General features: G+C 40.4%; 2 protein-coding genes across 3 annotated transcripts; one reads left to right on the top strand and one right to left on the bottom strand.

The window, feature by feature from the left end:
• The first annotated feature begins 809 nt into the window (after window positions 1-809).
• Window positions 810-4,443, top strand: adal (adenosine deaminase-like). Its single transcript, XM_038706074.1, has 10 exons — window positions 810-960; window positions 1,089-1,219; window positions 1,477-1,537; window positions 1,650-1,737; window positions 1,839-1,920; window positions 2,128-2,254; window positions 2,796-2,876; window positions 2,962-3,100; window positions 3,186-3,286; window positions 4,065-4,443. Exons 1-10 carry the CDS (start codon window positions 916-918, stop codon window positions 4,254-4,256), a joined length of 1,047 nt encoding a protein of 348 aa, XP_038562002.1. The 5' UTR covers window positions 810-915; the 3' UTR covers window positions 4,257-4,443.
• On the bottom strand, window positions 4,312-13,643 carry nat10 (N-acetyltransferase 10). Of its 2 annotated transcripts, none has more exons than XM_038706071.1 (29): window positions 13,503-13,643; window positions 13,131-13,257; window positions 12,899-12,990; window positions 12,629-12,800; window positions 11,205-11,327; window positions 11,055-11,116; window positions 10,844-10,958; window positions 10,270-10,377; window positions 9,975-10,108; window positions 9,798-9,891; window positions 9,608-9,706; window positions 9,322-9,458; window positions 8,821-8,945; window positions 8,539-8,689; window positions 7,804-7,900; window positions 7,566-7,682; window positions 7,201-7,302; window positions 7,037-7,111; window positions 6,829-6,945; window positions 6,551-6,684; window positions 6,418-6,466; window positions 6,240-6,336; window positions 6,023-6,130; window positions 5,765-5,937; window positions 5,554-5,673; window positions 5,335-5,433; window positions 5,093-5,166; window positions 4,900-4,980; window positions 4,312-4,813 (listed from the first exon to the last, which is right to left on the bottom strand). In XM_038706071.1, the coding sequence occupies exons 2-29, from the start codon at window positions 13,242-13,244 to the stop codon at window positions 4,669-4,671; spliced, it is 3,114 nt and encodes a 1,037-aa protein (XP_038561999.1). In that variant the 5' UTR covers window positions 13,245-13,257; window positions 13,503-13,643; the 3' UTR covers window positions 4,312-4,668. The 2 variants fall into 2 exon arrangements, with proteins under 2 accessions (XP_038561999.1, XP_038562000.1); XM_038706072.1 differs by having other exon boundaries at window positions 13,131-13,254; window positions 13,503-13,622.
• Window positions 13,644-13,847: the final 204 nt, after the last annotated feature.

The raw sequence follows: 13,847 nt of genomic DNA, 5'->3' as shown, positions 1-13,847 counted from the left end.
TAATATTGAATTAGTAAAATAGTTTAAATTATATCAATGCATAAAAGCATACTGTAATATTACTCAAATACTGTACTTACATTTGGTACCAGATCCATTTTGAGATATTTGTAACTTAGTAGTATTTCTATTTTTCTTTATACTTCACTACATTTTTAAGGAAAATACTGCACTGATTCTCCACTTAATGTATTTGAGAGTTACCAGTTATTAGTTATTTTAGTGGTAACAAACAAAACACAACATATCATATCATAAACATATCATATATAACATAACATATCATATCATAACATAACATATCATATCATCATATCAATCCCTGGCTCCCCTGGTTGCGTGTCGAAGTGTCCTTGGGCAAGATACTAAACCCCGAATTGCCCCTGGCGGCTGTTCCGCCAGTGTATGAGTGAGTGTGAATGTTAGTTTCCGTTGGAGCACTTAGGCTCAGTGTATGAATGTGTGTGACTGGTGAATGCAGATGTAGTGTAAAAGCGCTTTGAGTGGTCGAAAAGACTAGAAAGGCGCTATACAAGTACAGAGCATTTACATTTACATATCAACTGTGATCCATTATTCTACATAATGAGTAGCCTACTTTCCTTGGGATACTTTAAGTATATTTTTTCGGATTAATACTTAATTCTACTTTAGTAAGTAAGTAAGTAAAGACAACGTAAAGAAAACATCACATTAATATCTTTTTTTTAAACTTAAAACGAAAAATCGCAACGCTATTAAAACGGAAGAAGCATGACGAGGGAATGAACTACAGAACGGGGACTTACTTCTGTGTTGCACTTGGCGGTGCTACAGGAAAATGTAGACTGAAAACAAGCTGGTTGTCAGCGTTATGTGACAGACGGAGGACAGCTTAGGTTTTGCGGACTACCTCAGGCTTTGTTTTTCTTTGTGATGGAAAACGAGAGTGATGTGTTTTATCGGGAGCTGCCAAAAGTGGTAAGTCACACAAGTGATAACGCTTTAGAAGAGAAAAAGAGGAGTTTAAAGAGAGAAAATGTAAATTAATTCACATTTGTGATACAAGCTTGCTTACATGCTAACGTCAGCGTTTTGCCTGTCGCCAGGAGCTCCACGCTCACCTCAACGGCTCTGTCAGCTTCCAAACCATCGAGAAACTCATCAGCCGAAAACCACATCTCAACATTGAACACAACATGACGGCTATCGGCAAAGGTCAGCGGAGGACACTGGATGAGTACGTATAACTTTGCCTGTGATTCAGAATTCAAGCTAGCGCGATTGATCGATATCCACCGAATTGATGATTAAATGGTCATTTAATTAATTAATTAATTAATTCCTTAACCTAGGTGCAGTAGACACGATTCAGTTAGTATTGTTTCTATGTGTTCAATGGGAAGCAGCTGTATTCAAGCAGACAATAGTAAACTGACAATGGGAAGGGGGGTCTTTTAACGGGTCATGAAAACAACATGGCGCGCATGTCCACAGGTGTTTTGAGGTCTTCAAGGTCATCCATCAGCTGGTGGACACGGAGGAGGATATCCTGATGGTGAGGATTGGCTGTTTGTTAAAACAAAAATATAATAGTAACTTTTTGTGTGTTTGTTTTATCAATATTTTGCCCAGAATATCAGTAATAGGTGTTTCTTTTTTCTTTCCAGGTGGCTACAGACGTTATCAGGGAGTTTGCGAATGATGGTGTCAAATATTTAGAGCTGAGAAGTACCCCAAGAGAGGAGAAACACACAGGTAAGGATGTCCACATGAAGTCTAATGTTTTGATTGGATTTTTACTGTCAGGATTGTTTTACCAAATTATTATGCCTACACGTTTATTATCTTTTTCCTAGGATTGACAAAAAAGAGTTATATTGAGACAGTCATCAAAGCTATCCAACAATGTAAAACCGACGGCGTGGACATCGATGTCAGGTAGCCGAAGCTTATTATTTCAGTGTGCAACAAGTCCAGAAATATCTCTCAGGTGTATGAGACATGGCTGTGTTGGACACACTCCTGTCCCTGTCACTAGCTGGTGATAACACCAAACCAACCAAAATGTTGCATAATGTTTGATCCAATAACTTGAGCGCTGGCCATAGTAGTGCATTTCTCTAAATGTGTCCATTTGTCCTGAAGGTTTCTGGTGGCGATTGACCGCAGGAATGGGACTGAAGTTGCCATGGAGACAGTGAAGCTGGCTGAGGAGTTCATGCTGTCTTCTGATGGTTTGGTGGTGGGGCTTGACCTCAGTGGAGATCCAACGGTCAGTCAGCCAGTTTTGGTGCTTGTAGACAAGAAAAGCCTGGTGAAAAGAATGTAACAGATTTAATTCATTATTAGATAGGTAGTAGTTGGACAAGCTTTAAGATTAAAGTACTAATTACATGTCACAGCAAACTCAAAATGAGTACTTTTGATACTCAAGTCTAATGTATTCAGTCAGTTTTCCTATACATTTAGGAAGGTAACATAATGAAAGTTAAAAGCATTATTACATTTTATTTAGTCTCTTACTAGAAATGTGATCTTTCCATCCAGATAGCCGCAGTGCAGTTGCTGAAGTTTTCAAATCACATATCACAACAGCATCTCTTGTGTAATTGTGCTTTGTCCTATTTTGAAAGATGCTGCAGAGTTTTTCCAAATACATTTTTTGACAATCTCAGTGGCACAAATCAAAGCAATGGGATGGTACAGTTCAGTTGATGCCTCCAGATGGAATATCAATTAAAACCAAGTGTGTATGTTTTACCACAAGGGGGTTTGTCACAGTACTTCATGTTAATTAATGTGTACATTTGAAGGTTGGCCATGGCAAAGACCTACTTCCTGCTCTACAGAGGGCCAAGAACTGTGGACTGAAGTTGTCGCTGCACCTCTCAGAAGTATGACAACATTTTTAATGTCATTTGTTATCTGTAGTCACATTATCTGTGAGTGCTCTAACATTTCAAACAAAAACTGTTGCAGGTACCATCACAGCTGGAAGAGTCAGACTTGCTGTTGAATCTTCCTCCAGACAGGATTGGTCACGGCACCTTCTTGCATCCTGAAGTGGGCGGCTCTCAAAGTCTTGTTGACAAAGTAGTAAAGAACAACATACCACTGGGTAAGACTATGATGAAATTATACATTTTGTGTGATATGCACAGTAAGTTTACTTTTTGTATTTCTCTACTTTCTTTTTCTTGTAGAGCTATGTCTGACATCAAATGTCAAAGGACAAACTGTACCGTGTTACTCCAAACATCATTTCAAATACTGGTACGAGTTGGGACATCCAAGTGTGATTTGTGTAAGTTTCCTTCTTTGCACTTCACAGGTAGTGAAACTTATTTTTAAAACATCATGTACACGTTTAAAAGATTTATATACCATATATATCCATATAATAATAATATCCATATATGTGATCGAGAGTTTCAGTACTGATGCCAAAATGATACTTTATTTGGTATCTTACTTTGATATGTGGAAAACCTTTTCATTCACCAGTTTAGCCAAAAGTCTCGGGTGTTTAATGTTGTCTTGACTGTGCATCAAATCTCGATTTAATTCATAAAATATTTAACCACAGCACTAAACAAGACTTAGAATGTAACCAAGCGTTTGGGGCCAACTTATGGTATTTCATACTTGATGCTACAGACACAATTTGAGAAGGACTTAAAAGTATTGAGGTTCAGTACCCAGTCCTAACTCATTAATTGGTACTCCAGTGATTTAGTATTAGTTTCATTTGGTGAGGGGGTTTGGAAGTGACATTAAAACAAAGAGTGGTTAAAATTGATTCAACAGAGACATACCCTGACTTTTAGTCCTTACTATGAGTCAAGATTCAAAAATGTTGTATCCTACGATTCCCATAATGCACCTCAATAGCTTCTGTCATTAGACCCTCCCTGCTCGATAAATGCTATGCCCCAGTTTATAACACAGGCCAAATATTAGAAGTCTCAAGCTTAACTGCTGATTTCCCAGGCTGAGTAGTACCCCCTTAATGACGAGTAAAATTACATTGATGTGATAAATTGGTGGACCATGAATGATTTTTATTCTTTGTCACATTACAGACTGATGATAAAGGAGTCTTCTGTACAGACTTGTCTCAGGAATATCAGCTGGCAGCATCCACGTTTGGACTCAGTCGTGAGGCTGTATGGAAGCTCTCCCTGCAGGCCATAGACTGTATCTTTGCACCAGACACAGTGAAACAGCAGCTGAAACAGAAGTGGACTGATATACAGCCTCAGGTGTTCAAGTGACCCATTCAGTGTAACCTAAAACCAATCATATACCTCACTTTAAAAAAAAACAAACAAAAAAAAAAACAACCTTTCCATTAACTTTTTACAAGTCTTGTAGAAGTCATGACATCAGCTAAAAGGGAACTCTAAAACATTGTGAAAATGTTTTAAATACTTGAAAGTAAATTTTACCTATTTAGTACAATAAGTGTACGTGAGTTATTTTCTGCCGCTATACAGTTTCTCTGCACTTAACATAAACCAAAGCAACAAACTTGTTATGACAAATGTAGAAATACAGTCTTTTGGGCGCTCTTCAGTATCTGCAAGTCCATCCAAGATATCCAAAAGGTCTGCCAATTGCAGATCATGTTGATGCTGCTCTGCGCCACACACTGTCAGTGCGCTGTCAATGCAGCACGGTTCACTGTCACGCCTTCTTTCCAAATTTGCCATGCTTGTCCTTGTTCTTCTTGAATTTGCCGTGTTGGATTTCCTTCTTTTTTAGTTTCCCGTGCTGGGCAGCCCCATTGCTTGCTGTGGCATTTCCCCCGTCCAACTTCCTCTTTTTGTCACTGTTGGCAGTAGGACATCGGTTACAAACATGTTTCTACAACAACCAGACACAGACAGACACACACAACGCTTGAGGTCACTGCACCTCTTGATGCTAATGATAGCCGTGTTCCCTGCTTTCTTCAACACCTGGTCCCATTCCTCATCATCTCCACGGATCTTGTATCTGTAAACACAAAGAAATCATTCAGCTCCAGCAAATATTGTCCTGTAGCTGTAGTTATTCAAAATTTTACACAAATAATGACCAAGGCCATAACCCTCAACCTCATACTCACTCTTCCAGGTCCATTTCCTTCACCTTCTCTACATCCTGCTTGTGTCTCTCCTCAAACTCCTTAGCGGCTTCATTCTGTTAACAGATACATTTTGTCCTCAAACAAAACACAGCTCAAAATCCCAAAATATTTACTTATAATAAATAAAAACAAGAAAAGCAACACATTTTCACACTAGAAACTGAAAATATTTTCGCATGATAAATGACTAGAATTGACCATCAACACTCTTGACCACATACCAGATCATCATTAAGGCTTCCAACAGTCGGCTCCATGGAAACATCTTTAGTGGCCGCCATCTGTGCCTCAATGGCTTTTTCTTGGATACTGGTAAAGACCTAGGGCCAGAACAATTCAGAGTATTAATGTTGTTGCAATAGTTTCAAAAGGTAGGTTGTCTTCTTTATATCATGTTTTTTCAATGGATTATTAAGACGTCACTAAACCAACGGACTTACTTGCACAAATTTCCTTATCAGACGGTTGAAAAGGCCCATGAGCTGCGAGCTTGGGAGTTCAATTTCCTTTTCTAGCTGGTCCACTGTTTTGTGCTGTAACCCTATACCCAGCAGTAACGCCTACAAAAAAACAGGTCCAATCAGCAAGAATAACATTACCTTTGTTCACAGCAAAGATACGGCCGAGGACATAACCGTTGTGGAAACTTACACACTGTGCTGCGGACAGAGAGACATCTCCGAGCTGCTTGAGGAAAAAGATGCGTGCCACTGTTGGGATCAGGTCCATGATCAGGTGGTAGTCCACCATGCTCCTCGAATACAACTCCAGACGTTTGAGGTCGTAGGGGCTGAAATGGCCTGCCAACTCGGAGCTGCTGAGAGCTGTGAAGGTCAAAGACTTGTCAGTTCAGGTCGGTAAGATGCAGAGGAAAAAATCTGATCCTGTTACTTAGTAGAGGAGTCTTACTGCTCGTATCTTCCTTGGACTTCTTGTTCTGCAGGATGTTAAGTGCCAGGCTTGGATGGTAGCTGCTGAACTGGTAGGAGAGGAGAGACAGGAAGCGCCGGCGGAAATCTGAGGAAAACAAATAAAATTAAATTAAATAAAAAATATGTCAGACTATAATGCTTTTAAACAAACCAGGTGACCAGGGGTTGTACAGGGAAAGGTTGTGGGAGTTTACCTTTCCAGAAGGCAGAGAGCCACTGGCTCTGCTCTGGGGTTTCATCTGTGTTCAGCTCCTTCAGCATCACACAAGAGTGCTCTCCTGTCAGGTCATTCTAGATTCACACACACCAATAATTACAGCATGTGACAACAGCACAATGTACAAAAAAAAGACAAATGTTTTTAATACTTACAGGGGTTTGTCTTAAGTAGACTGGAGTGTAACCCGCTTTCTTCCAGAATCTGTCAGGTTGCGAGAAGAATTTTTGACATTTCTAAATCTGCAGAAATATTACGACCACCTTCTCCATATTCCAGAATACTCACCTGAGCAGCTGTGCAGTAAGGCCATAGGACACTCCTAGATAGTCCAGTCTCTCGGCTCTCCTCTCACTCAGCTTCAGCAGCAGAGGAGGGAGCTCCTTCCGTGGTGTGATCACCTCCTCCAGCAGACTGACAGCCTGGACACCAAGACACAACAGGGTCTCAGTCACAGAGCTGTGCGTTTAATCTGCCTAATCTAATCTCAAAAATAGTATTTTTACTCTGGCTACACTTCACGTGATGTCTTTCAAGTATAGATGAAACATGTATAATTGTGTTACCTCACTGCTGACGGTGGTGATCTCATTGTGATTTGAGCGTGTGCTCTCATCCATGGTGGGAAACTTGCCCTCGTAGTACATCTGCAGCAGCTGGAGAGCCCTGGAGCCGTAGCCCATCTGGTGGACAGGTTGAAAACCAGTTTCATACAGTGCTTCCAGATTAATTAAAAACTGGACAAACACGCCAAGGCCTTTTGAAAGTTTTTACCCCTTGGTAGTCTGGATTGACAGCTATTCGCACAACTCTGCCTCCAGAGAGGCTGCCAAACTCTGGGTCTTGGAACTAGGAAGAAAAGAGCAGATGATTCGTGTTTGCACTGTGGAAACATGAGCTGTGATGATTTTAGTCTAACAGCTCTGTGAGCACTGTACCTGTTCAGACACAGTCCATGGAATGAGGTCACCAGAGGCCTTCTTTCCTCTGGACAGACTGTTTAGGATGGACTGCCGAGATATTTCTCCCTCCAGACAAACCTGAGGGACAAAAGAAGAACGACTGTAAATAACAGAACAAATGCAGTAAGTCAATTCAAGTAACTGGTTTGCCAAAATAACTATACAAGCAAGAAAAAAAGGCTCTGAATGCAGGATGTGAAGGACAGGCTGTTGGGCAGTAAATAAAAGGCTGACTGATTTGGTGAAAGTTTCAGTAGGTCAAAGAATAAACTACTGTATATAAAACAGCCTTTCTTTCTGAACTCATTGGGACGGATTTGCAAAGTTTCATCTTGTCTTACCTGCACCACAGCGAGGACCTCAGGTAGTGAGTTCTGTGTGGGCGGAACAGGAGGCAGGAGGCAGAAGAGGTGATGTGCCGGAGCGTCAGACAACATCTGCAGGTCGTTTGGTGAATTCTGGATCCCCGAGACAACATTTGAGTCAGCAAAGAATAACAAAGACGACACAAGGTGGAGCGTAGAAGATTATGCTCTTCGAGGAAAAGCAAGTTACGTGAATGCAAACTGAAAATGTCACCTTGTAGTGCGATGCCACGTAGAGGGCCATCAGCCTCTGCAGGAAAGCCTCAGATGCCTTGTGGTAACAGAACAGCGTGTCTCTGTTCACATAATATCTGGACAGTGTGGGCTCAGGATAAAACGCAGAAGAAACTACAACTTGTTTTGCTTTAGACTCATGTAGTGTCTGTAGGAGTGTGTCACAACTTTAGATAATAAAATAATACAGATGTATTACAGAGAATAATCCCACATGATGCAATTCAAACCTGATTTGATCAGATTACCCTAAAATTCTGTAATCTTTTTATCGATTTAGCCGAATACATATGTATACGTTTAATACCTACTGGTTAATCTCAGCCAGCAGATGATCAGTGAAAGTCAAGTCAAATGATTAACTGATTAAGTAAAAGCAAAATTACAAAACCTTCTCTAGTTCCAGCTTCTCAAATGTGTGGATTTTCCTTGTCTAATTTTATAGTGACTTTAATATCTTTAGGTTTTAAGCTGTCAGTCAACCAAAACAAGCAATCTGAAGGTTTTTTTTGCTAGATGAAAACATTGTGTACACTGAAATGACACTTTAATTTTCATCTTCTTAATACTGATCCCCCTGCTCTATCACACATTGTAGCCTGGCTTATTATTATTTGTTTGTTTAAACATTTTGTATGTATGTTATTGCATGACATACTGTATGTGCATCAGATGTGACAGGCCTGGTCTAGACCACAGGCAACTTTAAGGATACAGGTCACAAGTCTGCGGAAGTGGGCAGCCAGAAATGAGCCTGGGTATGTTCAGACAGTCCAGACAGAGCAGATCATTTAGCCACTTTTCTACAGCGTCCCCAGGAGCGTACCGAATGGACTCGTGGAGAGAAACCTCATGTAGAGATCGAGCTGTGTTCGGAGAACGGCAAACAGCAGTCAGACATGGGAAAGAGACACGCTGAACACACAAACAGAGTAAAACACTGATTGTGTGTGTGCGTGTATGCACACACTTTATTTATATTTTTATATATACACACCTGCTGCTAGCCTCGCTGTGTTGGCAGTCCGGTTCTCTGCCAACATGTTCTGCTGACTGTCTGCGCTCTGCTGCCTCAACTGCTGAATCAGTTTGAGGGAAAGAGAGCGTCCTGTGCCTTCATACCTGCAGAGACAAAGGCAAACAGAAATGCAAATAACTAGAGCTGGAATGATGAAGCGACTTATCATTTGACATAATATTATCGATTTCGATAATTAATCATTTTTTTAATTTATTGAAATTTTTCACGCAAAGATGTACTCCTTTGCAGCTTCCCATATGTGAATATTTGAAAAATTTCTTAGTCTTTTATTATACTAAACTGAATATCTTTGGGTTTTGGATTACTCATTTGAAAAAAAATAACTTTAAGTATGTAAACTTGGGTATGGGTAATTGTGACATGCATTTTTTTCAGACAACTTATATACCAAACAATTAATTGACCATGATAATGAAATAAAATTATTATAGACTATCATCCAGCCCTACTACTAACCCGTTGATGGTAGAGGACATGAAGACCAGATAAGGCCCCAGCAGTTTCTTAACCAGAGGAAGAGGGATGGCTGCAGCCTCATCAATGACCAGCAGTTCAGCCTGGCCCAGCTTCACTGCATCACCTGGGTGGATGTACTGTTGGCCACATGAACAGGAAGGTCAGATGTGTGTGTTTAATGTATCATATAATAATAATCTTTATTTGTACAGCACTTTTCAAAAACAAGTTACAAAGTGCTTTAACAAGTGTAAATAACGGAGAGGAGTGGTCTGGTCTTATTTACCTGTATTGTCTGCCGATGCTCTTTGAAAATGTTCACCCGCACCACAGCCTTGTTGAACTCCGGATTCAAAGACTGGATGATTTCATAGTCAAGATGCTCCTACAAATGCAAAAAGGGGGATATGAAGCGGTATGTGCACACAGCATGAACACCATGTCTCTGATACAGAGGGGATTCTCGAGCAGCTTACCTGATACTGCAGAGCATCAAAGCCTTTGAAGATGAATTCAAACATGGTATGGAGGTTGTCCGGGCTTGGTGAAGTTACAAAGATGTTGGAGTAGCTGTAAACAATGTCAGGCAATCATGAAGACCATAAAATAGACAAAACTGATATTTTGTAAGGCTTTATAAAACTAATCTGTACCCAAAAGCCACAGCTCCAGCAACAGCAAGACCCAGTGCTGCAGACTTGCCTCGACCACGTGCAGCAGTCAGGGCCACAGTGCTCCTCAGAGTCTTCTCTGAGATGGCCTCAATGAACTTCAGCACTCCTTTAGCCTAGAGGACAACACAAACTATTAGGACTGATATAAAATGGTTCGACTACCGAGGTGTAATTTCTCAGGAAGACGGTCATGATCTTTGACCTGTATTGGTGCATTCATCAAAAGTTATACTTTGTAAATGTGTAATGTGGCTCTTTAGAAAGAGGTCCTGACCTGGTCCATGGTCCTGCAGCGGTCCACCAACACACCCACAGGCTGAGTGTCCTGAAGGGACTCCTTCAGATCCTTCAGCTCCTGTTCTCTTGGAGACAAACCGTCCTCCTAAAGGGATTGAGACATCTGGTCAGAAATCAGGCAGTATACAGCCAACAAGCAAGCAAACTTTATTTATATAGCCTTTTTCAAAACAGTTGGCACAAAGTAGTTTAAATAAGGGAGAAAACTAAAGGAGAAAGACACTACAAGAATAAGGAGACAAATTGTACAAACCACAAAAAATATCAAGTTACTAAATCAAGAAAATAAGCAAGTTTTAAGATGCTGAGAGTGAAAAATGCTAATGTCAAATAACAATTTCACAGAGTCCAAGGAAAAAAAACTCAGTGATATTTACTTTAAAATGATATAAAACAGAGACACTGGAAACGCTGGAACTAGTACATGTTCCTCATGTTGGCTGCATCATTGACTTAAACAAACAATCAATTATCAGACTTATTACAGATTATTTTTCTGTTGATCAACTAATCGATTGAACGACTAATTGTTTGTACTCTAACATTGACACCTGAGTCTTTGGAGGAACGGGCCTGATGTTTGCCATGTGGCTGGAGATTGGCAGGATGTTGAGTTGGTCGTCAATGACAACGCAGTTTTTGCAGGATGCAAGTGAGAGAATGAACCTAGAAAACAGTACAGCAACATTTATAATATTATTAAATCATCTGTCCATTGAATTAAAATGCTCCAAATCCCATGAAAGCCAGAGGAGCACTTACCTCTCATTGAACCTTCCCACCACGTCCTGATGAGCCTCAGTCCTGTATCGGGAGTGCACGTCCTACGTGAAAACAAGCCATAAATGATCCCAAATCATCTGACCGGGAAACAGTCATTACATGTGTGGAGATGGAAGGTTGTAAACTTACCATAGTCATAGTGTACAGCTGCTTGAGAGAGTTCATTGTCCTCAGCAGTAACACCACTATACCACCTCCTTCTACGGTCTCTATAGTTCTCGCTAAGAGATTGGGAGTGATGGCTTCAAAATCCTGTGTGACACAGAAAGCAAATATATTGGCGTGCGCAGCATACTTTATTCGCTGTTACTCACATGTGTAAAGGTTTACGATGAAAAAAATGCACATAACAAAAAAGGAAAAAAAAGAAAGAAACACGGCTGCAGTATTAAAACAGCGAGAAAAAGCGTGGCAGAGAATAAAGGACCGACTTAATAAGTAGCTAAAAGTATCACTAAACTGAAACTGTCATAATTAAAATGTTACCATGAAGTATTTCTTTTCCTCATAGTATTGTGTATAAATATATATATAGTAGGCTTGGCAGAGAAGCTGGAGGTCTGCCAATTTTGTGTGAAAATGCTGTACTTGTTAAGTCAGTATGGATAATAGATAATAAGTCAGTGATGTGGTGCTCATAGAAAATACTGTATGATATTTTTAACTTGACCCTGAGGCTGTAGTCCTACAGTCTGACAGCCAGTCTGCCAATGTAGTTTAAGTATAAGGACACCCACAGGTGAACAATTCCTGCTGTGCTAATTGATGTGTGTTTTACAAACTGTCAGATGTCTGAACTGCACGCACTTGAAAAAATTAACAAAATAAAAAACAGACTTGGACCTAGATATGGAGATAAAAAGAAGCCAAAGGTGATCATTGCAAAGCACGCTGTAGCATGACTGTAGCACGATGTATTAATCATTGTTTTCTCTCCCGAGCTCCCAGTAGACCAGTGATCCCAGGGAGAGAAAAAAGGTCTAACAACATTGTGTGTCTCCTTCCTGTTGTTTCATAAAGAAACAGTGCAAAATATAGTCTCTTTACTGAAGTGGGCCTGTAATTTGGGAGTTTTAGTCAATTATGAAACCTCAAGTAAATTATTTAGGCCTATATCTATCCATCTATCCTCTATATTGTGTGTGCCCCATAACGTCCGGTTCTCATTTTTAACGCACGATATAACATTACAATTATGACTGAGTTTCAGGTAAGAGCAGTGATATTTTTAGCTTCTCACACATTCAGTCGGTCCACTATAGGCTGCCACACTTTCTTATTACTGTGCCTGAGTTACCTTTTATTTTATTTATCATTTTTCTTTACATGTGCTTTTATTCCACGTAAACCTACTGCTACTAATGTTGTTTAATTTCATACAGTAAATATTTAAACTTGCAAGGAAAATTCTGACATTCTCTCTCTCACTCACACACACACACACACACACACTTTATATTGGTCTAGAGTAGTGGTTCCCAATAAAATTAAAACATCCTTCCATTGATATATCTTTGGACCCACAGGTCTGCAGCCAAAGAGGAGTAACTCACCTGCAGGACGCACATGCCGAAGGTGTTTCCCAGGATCTTGTGTGTCTCGTTGTAGTAACAGTAGCGGATGTTGGTTGCAGCGATGAAGAGTTCAAACGGGTCATCCTGATTCAAATTCAACGTGCCGGTTTTTATCTTCTTTTGCAGCTGTCTCATGCGCTTCTTTCGATTGCTGTTTCAGACATTTTTTACATATCAAATCCCCCCCTTCTCCTTTGTGACACAATAAAAGACAAACGGCTAAATCACTGGGGGAGAGTTTACACTCACCTGCTGAATCCTAGGTCTTTTTTGTAGCACCAGAGTACCGAGGGCCGTGCTCTGACGGCGGCTTTAGACAGCATGTGATGCAGGATGACAACCTGGATCAGAGACAGATTTAATTAGCTTGATGTCAAATGCAAAGAGGGGTACGTTACATGGACACAAATTAATCTTAAAACAAGAAATTACTACTTAAGATTGACACATTTGCATGAGAGAACAGGGACTGAAAAACTACCTGATCTCTCCCACGATCTCCCACCACCACAAACATGGTCCGATGCTGCAGAGCGACTCCATTCTCTATCTGGACACGAATCCGGTTGTCTACCTTCTTGCGGAATGTTGCCATCGTCTTCCTGCTACTGAGAGAAATCACAAAAATCACCCAAACAACTACATTAACGCACAGATACAAATATCAGCAATACAGTGCGACATAAACGGTGCAGTTAACGTTACACCAATAAAGACCTGTCAACTGAGTTATGAGGAAAGACTAACTTGCAGCCAAAACAAAAAAGAGTTTATGGCAGCAGGGCGCCTAAAATCCGACACAACGCGCCGCAGAAACAGAATTAAACACAGAGTTAAAACACTTTCCATTTACCTTCCGTTACAGACAAACTCTTTGTTAATTAGTCTTCACAAAACTCCAACAAGTCGAGGGCTGAATTTACATGCCAGCCATCATGCTGTTGATACACTCACGTGGAGACATCAGTTCATGGAGGACCCCGGTGTGACGTCGAAACTGCGCGACGGTCTCTGAGGAACTTGGCCCCTGAATTTGGCCTCTCAGGTGGAGTTCTCTTCAAAGTTGAATTAGTTAGTTATTAGTCGATTTAATTCTTACTATTACGACAATTGCTTTATCGTTTAAGTATGTTTTTAAAGCAAGAGGGTCAAACATGAACTGATTGCGACTTAAATAGATACTGGTAGCTGATTTTCT

Source organism: Micropterus salmoides, unplaced genomic scaffold, assembly GCF_014851395.1.
Source record: "Micropterus salmoides isolate LMB-PRFRI ecotype aquatic unplaced genomic scaffold, ASM1485139v1 Ms_hic_scaffold_8, whole genome shotgun sequence".
NCBI lineage: Eukaryota > Metazoa > Chordata > Actinopteri > Centrarchiformes > Centrarchidae > Micropterus > Micropterus salmoides.
Note: the sequence above shows the minus strand (reverse complement) of the source record. Positions and strands in the feature narration are given on the sequence as shown.

What these genes read in the sequence shown, in the direction of transcription:
- adal (XM_038706074.1), top strand. Translation starts at nt 916, where the DNA reads ATGGAAAACGAGAGTGATGTGTTTTATCGGGAGCTGCCAAAAGTG. An exon ending in AAGAGAGGAGAAACACACAG is followed by an intron (nt 1,738 to 1,838) that starts GTAAGGATGTCC and finishes TCTTTTTCCTAG; the next exon opens with GATTGACAAAAAAGAGTTAT. An exon ending in TGTCGCTGCACCTCTCAGAA is followed by an intron (nt 2,877 to 2,961) that starts GTATGACAACAT and finishes AAACTGTTGCAG; the next exon opens with GTACCATCACAGCTGGAAGA.
- nat10 (XM_038706071.1), bottom strand. Translation starts at nt 13,244, where the DNA reads ATGGCAACATTCCGCAAGAAGGTAGACAACCGGATTCGTGTCCAGATA. An exon ending in GCTGGAGCTGTGGCTTTTGG is followed by an intron (nt 9,892 to 9,974) that starts GTACAGATTAGT and finishes CATTGTTTACAG; the next exon opens with CTACTCCAACATCTTTGTAA. An exon ending in ATGTCCTCTACCATCAACGG is followed by an intron (nt 8,946 to 9,321) that starts GTTAGTAGTAGG and finishes TTGTCTCTGCAG; the next exon opens with GTATGAAGGCACAGGACGCT.